Source organism: Macrobrachium rosenbergii, chromosome 13 (assembly GCF_040412425.1).
Source record: "Macrobrachium rosenbergii isolate ZJJX-2024 chromosome 13, ASM4041242v1, whole genome shotgun sequence".
Classification (NCBI taxonomy): domain Eukaryota; kingdom Metazoa; phylum Arthropoda; class Malacostraca; order Decapoda; family Palaemonidae; genus Macrobrachium; species Macrobrachium rosenbergii.
In genome coordinates this window covers 36,078,706-36,091,041 of record NC_089753.1, presented here as the reverse complement: position 1 = coordinate 36,091,041, position 12,336 = coordinate 36,078,706, and the positions used below count along the sequence as shown (strand labels likewise).

Genomic DNA, 12,336 nt, shown 5'->3' with positions numbered 1-12,336 from the left:
AAATCTACTCCTCTATCCTTATCAGGGCCCACGTTTCTGCAGCGTAGAGCATGGCATAAAGTAGCACACGCCTTTTTATTCAACATTAATCTACCTGGCCCTTCTGCAGCGTAAAGCACGGTACAAAGTAGCGCACGCCTTTTTATTCAACATTAATTTACCTATCTGCTTCCATTTCATTAATGGTAAATCTACTCTTTTCATTACTGCTCTCTCAATTCCTGCATCACAATCTAGATGATGTCACCTAGGTAACAGAAATGCTCAACCTCTAATATAACCGGCTCATCCATCACAAGGGGTTCTCAACAAATCCCAATGGATCGGTCCGGAGAAACTCCTTACACTTAACATATATCGTCCTTTTTTTTTTGCCTAGCTACTGTGAATTTAAATAGCAAACCTTTAGTACATTACAGACCTCATATTCCAATTACCTTCTTCCTCCAGAAATCAAATGTACCACATCAGCAACATCATGTACCCTAGTATCTTCAACACAGCATCAACGGTGCATATTTTACAACAGTTGTAAATCATTTAAATTGTAGATACAAGACTATTCTGGTAACTGAGACCTAAACACCAAGGCCAAGAGAGATATACTTTCTCTTGGCCTTGCTAAATACTATACCGACAAGACCCCTTGATGAAGTATTGATAAGATAACATAGCCTTCTCATTATTTATCTAGAATTCACTGGGAGTCATTATGCATCAAGGTACTCTGAGTTCATATTCATGTTGAAAAAGTACAAGTCTGCTAAACACACACACACACACACACACACACACACATATATATATATATATATATATATATATATATATATATATATATATATATATATATAACCGGTGCCACAATAAACATTTCTTCTCCTTCAAAAGTCAGATGTTACGAGTTCAGCTAAATAATTCTCACACCAAACCCTGATTATCAGTTCGAATGGTACCACTGGATGGGCACTGTTTGCCTTCACTAAACTATATCTAGTTATATACCTCTTCCATAACAATCACAGTCATCTATTGGTCAAGGAGAAGGTATCAAGATTGCTTTCTACAGTTCTACCCTCTTAAAAAAAAAAGGCATCACTTTATGGTGAAAAAGTGACAGACATAATAAACTCTGGTAAAGAGACAACTGAAACTCCATGTTTTGCTTGTAACAACGACAGGAACACCTAAAAGCTTTAGACCTCCAGTCACGCAATGACAACAAGGTCCCAATAACTCAACAATAGAATCACAGCGGTCGCCAATCCTTGCTAAAATAATTAAAAAGGAAACAAACACCTCAACTTACCTTGAGAAGAAGTTTCTTTGCTTCCTTCAAAGGACATCTTTTGTGGGTTAGGGCAAGCTTGATGGAAGGCCTCCACGTTAACGGTATGAGCAGCAAGCCGCCAGAGAGAATGGTTAGGATTACCGTGAGAGCTAGCTTCCCCTTATCGGACTTATAACCAGTTACTTCCTGAAAGGATATTGACAAAATCAAGGTCAAATTTTACTGAAAAAATGCGTCTTTCTATTACAAAGAATATTAGAATCTTGTCGATCTACTGAACACTGTGGACAGACTATTAAGTGCATTCCGAATATTACAGGGTGTAACTATGCATTTTGATGAGAGCATGAGGAGAGTGAGTATTTGGTATGTGTTATGGCAATCTTCGATCGGATTCTGAACAAGAAAGATTAAAATTAACTTGCCATTTCATCTTTAGTTCCAAGATTAAGTCGATCTGCAACAGCTTTAGAACGCCACATCTTGATCGGTTATTTGGGATCATCGACCTGAAGTCTTCTGAAAAAAAGAAAAAAAAAAAAAAAAAAAAAAAAAAAAATATATATATATATATATATATATATATATATATATATATATATATATATATATATATATATATATATATATATGGAAACACTGCCCTTTTTTCCTGCATTTAACATAGACATATATGATCAAAATAAATTGGTAAAAATGGACACAATCACATCTTAACCATTTAACAATGGAAAGACCTAGCTTGGTCGGAGCGACCAGTGAATAAAATGTATACGATAGTTACACTTGTTTGTTCCATCGAAGCCTTTTTCTTAAGCATGCCTTGGTCATACATACTTGCCCATCATCAACAATAAGTAAAACCGCCTCTAATCCGCATAAACATTACTTCAAAGTATTTATCGTTTAAAAAGTTAGTCGAGGTGGGTTTTTAAATAACCCACTGTCACAATACATTTCAGGGTTCCTAAACTATCATAACATATCGAGTTAATAACAACAATAATCTCATCACTGTGGCATTATCAAACTACATTCTTGTTGGAGACCAGTCATTCCAAAATAGGACCCCGATGAAGGGCTGCTGTCACCCTTGTTAAATGACAGTTTACAATCAGTTGTTCATATACCTTACCTATGAGCCTGCTGGCCTACATGTGCGTGGAGAATTGGGCCTAATGTTCGCATAAATGCTGAAATGTGTGATCACTTGGTCAATATGTACTGTATACTAGTTTTTTCACGAGATACGTTTACATGTATATATTTCGCAAAATTACGGAAGCTTTATCCTATTTTGACTGTTTATCCAATTTTATCCCAACAGAATAGGTAAAACCGTGTCATCCATATCGGCTTAATCCGGTTTTATCCATAAGACTGAACAATACTGGGATAAAAATACCATCACTATATTTCAATTATGTGGGAACAAACACGAGTTTTTAAAACTCTGCAAGTGTCATCACTTATAATAAAGTTTTGGATCAACACAGCCCATGCTATTGTTTTTAACATTACTGGATGAATACATGTCACTGTAAATATGTCATGCATTTATTTTTGTGCGCAACTCTGTAATGATGTATATAATAATTACACACATATAGCCTATAGACACCAACTTCCGCGCTGCCTTTACTATGTACATAACAAATTCATATAGTAATTGTGACGCTGGTAAGTTCATAATAAGTTACGTTCAAAATTAGAAAGCCGGTCCTCTATAACGAAATTACGATTGTTTTTTTATAATCCTATGTATTTGTACTACACTGGCCAACCAAAAATGAACTGACAGGTAAGTTGGCTGTAATCAGCTATTCAACTACAGCTGAGCAACGCTGGAGGAGCTTTTGACACAAAACGGAGAGAACCACGCGAAAACTTCAAATTCGTTAAAAGAATGGCTAAAAACCTCATACTCGCCATAAATTTGCAAGTTTCCGGCAACTAGCAGCAATCGACACTTCATGGTATTGTTATCATTGCTTTCAATGCCTGCAGCCATCGTGATATGCACAGAATATTCAAGGCATGAATCAAATGTGTGTAATGTATTGGCCGGTAACTATGAAATACGAGGATTCGGGAGCAGGATGACTGCGCAACGTTCGTCTGCTTTGAAAAGGGTTAGAGAACTCTCAGCCTGACAGTACAGGCCAGAGTTGTTTGACAAGTTTGTATTTACAGCGAGTAAAAAAATAAAATTAAAAATTAAATTTTATTTTTAGATAATCAAAATCATCTGAGATTCAAAATACTTAAAGTATACATACGATTTCAAGGTAATGAATTTCTATCATAAGCAGTAACAATTAAGAAATGCAATATCGTTCAAAATAGCTTACTTCCTTCCCTTCCTAACCCGTGTTCAGTGTAGTGGATACCGGCTTACGAATCCTTTTGGTGGTAGTCGACGACGGCTTTAGAACGTTTTGGAAAGCGGTAATTTATGTAGTATTTAAGTGCTTTGGTGTGTTTTGAATTCTGGTATTATTGCCAGAATTTTAGGACAATTTCAACGGTCTGGAACTGCAGGCTATACTCAAGTTTAGTAAACCATCCAATTAGGACGAGACTTTTTCTTCCTGGATCAGAGTGAGTTTAAACTTTTATTCCTTGTAGCCTTAGTGTTATGAGCGGAACAATTTAAACAAATTAATTTTAAGTAGGTCGTAGAAGCACGCGTTAACTAAAGTACAAGATAATAATCGGTACCTGTATAGGTTACTATAATGCTTCATTTTGTTGGAGGGCAGATGTAGGCTGTTAATACAATAATAATGCCGAGCTTTAATTTTTACGTCGCCATAGGCCTAGGCTGAACACAATATGATTGTGTATATATATATATATATATATATATATATATATATATATATATATATATATATATATATATCAGTGCAGCACAAAGGAACGCGTACTTGAGAGTATCACTAAATCCACGTCAGAAAGTGTGTGAAAACCAGGACTTTGAACAAGTACTTTCGTAGTTTATTCAACATTTTCAAGTACACACTGAATACAAAAGAAGTTGACAAAGATTTATATACAAAAACCGCAAGGGGGCGGGGTTACAGTTTGTTAATCTGGGCCGCATGTTCTTTAAATCTCTTGATCCTTTGTCCCTGTCTGTTTTGTTTGAAGAACATGCTGCCCAGATTAACAAACTAGCCCCGCCCCCCCTCTGCTTGGCATGGACCAGCACATACTGTAGTCTGTCCCGTTTACCTGCGCCGTTTGTGAAAAAGGTTGCATTTGAAATATGACATTTTTGTCAGCACCTTCCATTCGTGCAGAGCCGTTTAGCCACGTCGTTTGTAGAGTAGAGAAAAAGTTGCATTTGAAATATGGTTTTTCTGTCATTAACTTCCATTCACGCAGAGGAACTGAGTTTCTTACAGTAAGTTTATTCAGGGCGTCCTTATCTCAAGATATAATATAAGCCTTCTTTTTAATGTTTAATATTCGTCATATCTCTACCAACGTAGCTTTGCCTAGGCTGCGTTCACCACTGTCTGTTTGCATGTAGGCCTAAGCATGTTCACAAGAAATCGGTAAGAGCTATGAAGCTTTTGACATAGTCAGATAAAAATTCTCGATAAACTGCGACATAGTCAGATAAAAATTCTCGATAAACTGCATGCAGGAGAGATCCTTATCTTCATCCCTTCAAGCACGCTGCAAGGGTTTTTTTTTTTTTTACTGATATCGTTATCTTGAATTGTTCGCCTATAATCTGACGTTTAAGCAATCGTCTCCTTTACCCTTTTCTTGTCGATGGTTTTTTAATTTTTTTAATTTTGGTCATTATATGAAGTTGAAACTTACGAGGCGATAATCTGTGTATTTTTAACCACTAAAAACACTGGTTGCGTATCCTTGTTCATTTACTGGCAAGCCCATGGTCGTCGTTGCACTACACAGTTATTCCAGCTCCCTGATTCTAGTTCTCTCTTCCCTTTATCTAAACTTGTGACTTTATGCCATCTTCTTGTACTCTTTCATAAGTGTCGATTCATGCATTCGTAAACAAGCCCCCTTTTTGTCAGTCTCTAAGCTGTAATAAAAGAAAACTATTGTACCCTTAGTCACAGGTATATATATAAAAAACTGGTTCTGTTGTTCGGTTTTATGCAATCGAATGGAACTCGAGGAAGTGTAGCATTGGGTAACGATTTATGAGATTAGGTGGATTCAGGGTACATCGGTTTCGTTTACAGTTACGTCAGAAAAAGAGGATGAAGGGAACGCCAACAGTGACGTTTGTCATCAAGGACTTTTCGGTACTTGACTGTCTAGGCGAAAGATATACACGTAAACATATGCACACATGCACACTTCACTCCGGAAGATTTGCTGCAAACCAAAAGGTTAAAACGATGTGGAGCCATCCCCTCTCAGAAGAAAACGCATATTGCTGAACACACACACACACATATGTATATATAGACTTGTGTGTAGGATGATTCAGAATATGTAGGTGAGAGAGTGACAGGTTTGATGCAAAATTACGTCTCTGACAAAGGTACATTGCCTTTATGACTGTTCAGTATCCGTGTACAGTAGATTGGATGATCCGAGAAGTCGTTGAAAGGACAGTAAATGAAGGTACAAAGTTTTGTGATAAGGAAATGAGGCGTGAATGGAGTGTGGAATGTGCTATGTTTGCAGATGATAGTGTTGATTGGGGTATGTGATGAGAAATTGGAGAAACCTTTAAAACTAAAAAATTGTTAGGCACGGCTTAGGTAGGCCTAGAGAAGAAAGAGAGCAGTGTTTGCGCAAAAGATCAAGAAGTCCTGAATTGCCTATGAAGGAGGAGGCGGGAATAATATGGAAGTAAGAGTGGATCTTGCTTGAAAATAAAGGAAAAAGAGGAAGAAGTTTTTTAAATGTGCAGATGGCGTAAAAATGGTTAGGACGAGAAATGTGGAAATAGGCCTACACAGAAGTGGTAAAAAGGTTAGTGCAGGTGGAAAGAATGGATCGGAGCATTTTCTTGTCAAAACAGTGGACGATGATAGGCTGGTGAAAGGTTGTATAATTTGGAGTGTCATGGGCAAGGAGAGAGGAAGAACCAAAAGTGGCTGGATTAGGTGCGAAAGAGGGAGCTTCGATAGGTTGATTATAAGCCTTCTGTTTAGGTATATGAAGGAACTAGCGTTGTGGAAGTTTACTGTACAGAGTGTTCATTCACAATTCAGCATGTGATATGTGAATGTGCCAGCTACCATTGTGTTGCTTCTTCTCTGGAGCCGCTTGGTGATGAAGGAAACTGCTAAATGCACACACACACACACACACACACACACACGTGTCTACAACTTTCATGTAATAGTAATTCTCAGTACTTGAGTTTAAATAGGCTTCTCTCTCGTGTAATCACTAACATTAAACCCATTTCCACTTTTTTTTTTTAATATAGTCTCATCGACTATTGGAAATGAACCTACATTCTAAAGTAGGTCACTGTGTTAGACCCACATCAAGTTCACCCCGACGGAGTGCTGTAGAACTTAAGAGAACGGCTCAAGCTTATGTACTTCTTTATTTGTTGGTTGTTTTATACATCTCTATGTGGTTGCTATTGTATTTTTCGCCATTTATTTGTTTTAGCTGGATTATGCTATGTTCGAGTTTTCTCAGTGGTACCTTATCTGTAATATATAATATTAACGTTCTCAGAGTCTGACAGTTGTTTTATCCCTGTCTGGTTAGTGAATATTTAAACACGTTTAGGTTAGTCACATATTTATTAGCATTTTAAACACTAAAGATGTCATATCTCAATCACCGTTTTCCCGTTAATTGTATTAATATCGTAGCTGAATGGATAGACTTCATAACACACACTGCATACATCAGAGAGAGCCTTTAATTTGAGTTTTTAATTTATTAGCGTCGTGAAGTGCTCGTATTGTATGAAAGTGAAAAATGTGAATTAAATTTTGTGATAACGATTAGATAACGCGGACTTTTGGATGCGCTATCTTGAAAAGATAGCGCACGAAAAATTGGGGAAAAAAAGCTTAAACACTCAGTGTTCGTATATTTGTTATTTTTTGTGGGCTTTTGGTTTTGTTTATATGATTTCCTTCATATTTTTAATAAGAATTGTAATTGGTTTGTAAATTTGTACCACAACATGAGATTTGACTAAGAAAACGTAACGAAAACAAACCAAAAGTGGCGCGAAAAACTGCCACAGCAGAGCAGCCCCGTTTCTCTCTACCTCTCCTGTCCCTCTTTGCTAAGCAGCGGGACACAATAACCGCCGACGATTGGCGAATATGGAGCGCGGAATGAATGGGTTGGTTGCCTTCAGTGCTAATCAACAGTTCTCATTGACCACTTCCTTGTTACGGCGGTGATTCGAAAACTGCCCCTTTCTCTTCTGAATGCACGCAATGCAGTCCTTCAGTTGGCGTGCAGGTGTATGCTGCGAGCTTGAGATTCCTTCGCGACGTAATTCGCGTGTGCCGAGACTGTCCGGTTGCTTCATGACAAAGTTGTGTTGTTTACTTCCTTACTGTTTTCTGAGCTTGAGCTTCGGTTGGACAGAATGGGCCCAGAGGCCAAAATTGTTGAGAGTGCATGCGAGAGCGAAAGATAGTAACTCAATGATTATCATTTATCAGGCGCCATGACTGCAGAGAGAAAGATGAAAGATGAAGTGATCATTTAAATTTTATCACATAAGATTCAGTATCGCCCAGAGTTGGGCGAGATGACCGTATCTGGCCCGTCAGAAGCAAGAGATGGTAGGGGTGTTAGAAAGGAGAAAGGCACCGAAAAGTAGGATAGACCATAAAATCTTTTAGAATTCAAGGAAGACAAAAGTAGAAACGACTTTTGACTTTAAAAGGCAATGAGTTATTCAAATGTTAAAGACTTCTGCAAAGTAAATGTAGGAAGTGCTGGATTGTTGGGAGTATCTCATCATTTCAAAAATTTTCATTCATTATCCTCTCTTTTCACTTTTCATATCACAAATAAGCTTTCTAGAAAGCGAATGGCCTCTCTGGCTTGTTCCAAATGTAAGCACAGTATGGAAAACAATGAGATCAGCAGTAGTAGACGTGTATCTTCTTTTCTGCTATCTTTACTTAGCCAAGGTTCCACCAGTCTGAAGCTTGACATTAAGCATTTGGGCTCTGCATTACCAGAAGAGGTGAAGCATACCATTTTTTGATAGTCTTGCCTTTTCATAAGAAAAAGTCATATGATAAGAAAATCAATGCTCTTGACTAGCCCAGAATTGAAGCAAGAAGGAGTACCGGAAAGGGAAAGGAAAATGGTCTTACCCCAAAGGAAAAGACTGACTAGCTTCTTGCTACCTTGAGTGCTCTGTGAAATTGTTGCATTGTTTTATTACCTCTACTCTACCACCTGACGTCTAAGGAGCAAGTACGTTTGTCATACCTACCATCCCCTGCTATCGTTGTTCAGGCTTCTTTCCAATTGTCCTTAGCATCATTTTTAGAGATTTTCCATACTAAGAAGAAGCTTAAGATATTGGCCTTTTTACCAAGAAACAATTTCTGGTCCCTGTTGACGAAATTTTCAAAAACTTCTGTGAAACCCATTTTTTTCTCTCTCTCTTCCATTCAGAGGGATTTATAACATGCTGTTACAGTGGAAAGTCCTCTCCGTTTCTTGTGTATCATCCAATCCTTCTCCCACTTTGCTAGTGCTGTTAATCCCCCTAGATTGATTTTTTGCTCGTAAACTCTGCCAGCAAGGCTCTGCCAGCCAAACTTCATGCTTTTGATTTTACTCATCCTCCTCATAAATTAATTTAAAGTCATTTGCCGAACTTCTTCTTGTTTGTTTTTGTTCTTGATGGTGCAGTATTTGTTCTCTTCCAAGTTTATGTAATACACCTCTGGGTTCGTTCTGTACCCTACTTTGTACCCGCCTATATCAGTGACCTGTAGCCTATCTCATTTGTTCATGGTACATCAATGACACATCTCAGTATCTCTCTCTCTCTCTCTCTCTCTGTAACTTTAACTGGCATGACTCTGCTCACACCTGATCTTGGACTGGTCTTCATTATCTCTCGTCTTTGATCTGGAGAGTAGTATACAGAATCTAGTTAAGGTCAGCCGTCTTTTCTGATCAGGAGATTATACTAAACTAAATTTAGCCAAGGTCGGTACCTTTTGAGACAGTTTCTACTTGTTTCTCTGTGTACTCCTTATCAGGTTCTTCTGTTCTGTATAATGGAAGATGAAGGTAAATTTCTTTGAATGTTTGTACAGGGTTTTCGAGGTGATAAATCGTGGTCCAGAGAAAAAACGCTGTCTCTTTAAAAGAAAGTTTTGTTTCAGTGCCTTGTAATCTTTTGGTTTCAGATTTAGGGTAATTTTATTTTATTTAGGACTGAATCACAGCCAATTCGTCTACCTGGTTCTCCTTTCCCGTAGGTATGTTCTCTAAAGCCATTTTTTGCCGTAGCTGCAGGTGGCTCTTTTGTTTCTTATTTGCAGGAACAATTTCAGAACTGATCCTTTAAGCTAAGGAAAATCTTGCCTTCTCTCATGTAACACCGACCGGTCCATTACATCTCACATTTACCCTGTGGACACCACCGTAAATTTCTTGGTTGCTTGAATGGGATGCTTTCCTTGCCTTTCACCCTCTGACTTTGGAATTTTCTCCCTTTTGTGCAAATTATATATATATATATATATATATATATATATATATATATATATATATATATATATATATATATATATATATAAGACAAAATTCACGAAGGAAAGAGAAAGAATGGAGTGCTACAAGGCCTTTCGACTGATCGTCTGCTAAGTAAAGGACCATAAGTCGAAAGGCCTTGCAGCACAGCATTCCATTGTTTCTCTTTCCTTCGTGGATTTTGTCTTTATTTATATATTTATCACGTTCCATATTTTCGTGACTCAGTTTTATATATATATATATATATATATATATATATATATATATATATATATATATATAATACATTAACTGACTATTTACAACTTATTTGCAGTATATGTTGTTATATAATCCCTTGACGTTTACCAGTAAAAATAATTATCGGATATACACTGATCACACTTGTTATATTGATTATATATTCTAATTTCGTTTCAGTAACCATATTCTTAATGCTACAACGTGAAGCTTTCCTTAAGCATCAGCACTTAATCACAGATAACAGAGACTTTACCAGTTGGCTTGTAATACATTGTCTGTACCCCTCCCCTCACCTTTTTCATTCCCGCAAGGGGCTGATTGTTGAGGGGGGGGGGGCGTTGTTCTGCCGTGTGCCTAGCGTGGCGATATTCAAGCTTGTTTGCATTGCTTCCCTTCTGCATTAATTTGTACTTTTCCCCTCTAGCTGTTCAACTTCTTTAACTGTACTGGTTAAACTGACGTATAATAATAATAATAATAATAATAATAATAATAATAATAATAATAATAATAATAATAATAATAATAATCCCCCTTGCGGTTGTCACGGGATTTTTTCCCATTACACGGTAAGGGCCGCAGGGCGTCGGTGCACTGGTATCATCACTGGCCCCAAAACGCCGTGTACTATCGCTAGGGGCCTCCTGTGAAATTCCGACACCCACGTCTTTCCTGTTCTTTATCTTCTACAGATCTCTAATCATCTCCAAGAGCTTCCTTAGCATGATTCATGTCCTTGTATGATACAGTCTAGTACGATCTGTAATTCTATGTTATACAGATTACTAGACTTATGTATAATGTTATCTCCATAGGCAATTTCAGTTTAGCCTATATGATTTCTGTATCTTATTCAACCAGCGCATCGTTTGATTTGTCCATATTTTAATATTTTTCATTTTTATTTCCACTTTTGTCTACTACTAAATTCCAGCTCAAGAGCATTTGTATTTGATCTCGTTCCTTAAACAGGAAAGATTCAACCTCATTAATCATTCTCCATTGCGCATACTGTGTCCTTATTACTTCCGTTTATCTTATATTCGTCTAGGCTCTAGGGTCCCGTCTCCGTAGACACATGATGCATTTTATTAAGCAAGATTTAAATAAATTTGAAAGCTTTTTGAATTTACATTATTAAATAATTAAATGTACTGTAAGTCATTTGTCGGCTGGTGAATTTCAACCCGGCGAGAGAGGAACGGTAACATTTCTTATACTGTGAATACTGATAACGAAGTGCTCATTGTTACTTTAAGACGTTCTTTCACGCTTGTAAGAATTTATAATCTGATAATTTTTTCATTCTTTCTAATGATAAGGACATTCTCTTAATTCACTGTTTGATATGTGCATTAACGTGACACGTGAAACACAAGACTTACCTCTTAATTTTTGTCCTGATTTCTAGAGGTTTTTATTACCAATATATTTGCGTCTCCACGTCCGCCTTGCGACGATGGTTTGTACTGGTGTTTCCTCAGTTATTTCTCTGTCGGAGTTCATTCGCAAATGAAAGCGTTAGAACTAGACATTATCATTCCATGTTCTCGCGTCATCAGTATCCACTGCACTTTCTTGCAATAATCAGTCAAAAAGGAAAAAGACTGGAAACAAACCGGCTAAATACGAAACAAAGTAACTTGGGTCTAAATCTAAAATGATGATGATAATCTCAAAGCAGGCGTAGACGCAGTTGTTCGCCTAGCAAAGCGTTCGATCACACTAAACCAGGGTCCACTGGGGTCTAGCCACCAGCTACAGTTAAAGTTGGGTAGCTGATTATCAAGCTAGATGGGGAGTTCCTCAGGGCCGTCCCTCTAGATAATGAGGGTAAGGTTGTTTTATCGTAATCTCTTTATCTTTTACAACTCACCCCCTTCCTTCTCTTTTCCTTGCTCTGTGTCTTACGTGTGATGGGTCTATGAGAAGTCGATATTCGTATTAGTAAATTAGGAAAATATGAGAGAGAGAGAGAGAGAGAGAGAGAGAGAGAGAGAGAGAGAGAGAGAGAGAGAGAGAGAGAGAGAGAGAGTAGGGATACCATGGTACAAATCTTGTATTGAAAACTTTTGAAACGCAAGGTG

General features: G+C 37.5%; 1 protein-coding gene across 6 annotated transcripts in view; it reads right to left on the bottom strand.

The window, feature by feature from the left end:
• LOC136845186 (polyamine-transporting ATPase 13A3-like) overlaps positions 1 to 12,057 on the bottom strand; it is a 37,855-nt gene extending 25,798 nt beyond the window's left edge. For 3 of the 6 annotated variants that reach the window (XM_067115189.1, XM_067115193.1, XM_067115191.1), the window contains exons 1-3: positions 11,635 to 11,774; positions 1,713 to 1,810; positions 1,310 to 1,473 (exon numbers count right to left, since the gene is read on the bottom strand). In XM_067115189.1, the coding sequence (XP_066971290.1) occupies positions 1,310 to 1,473; positions 1,713 to 1,773 (225 nt within the window). In that variant the 5' untranslated portion in view covers positions 1,774 to 1,810; positions 11,635 to 11,774. Of the gene's footprint in view, positions 1 to 1,309; positions 1,478 to 1,712; positions 1,811 to 11,634 lie in introns of all 6 variants that reach the window. The other 3 variants (XM_067115190.1, XM_067115195.1, XM_067115192.1) reach the window with 2 other exon arrangements.
• Positions 12,058 to 12,336: the final 279 nt, after the last annotated feature.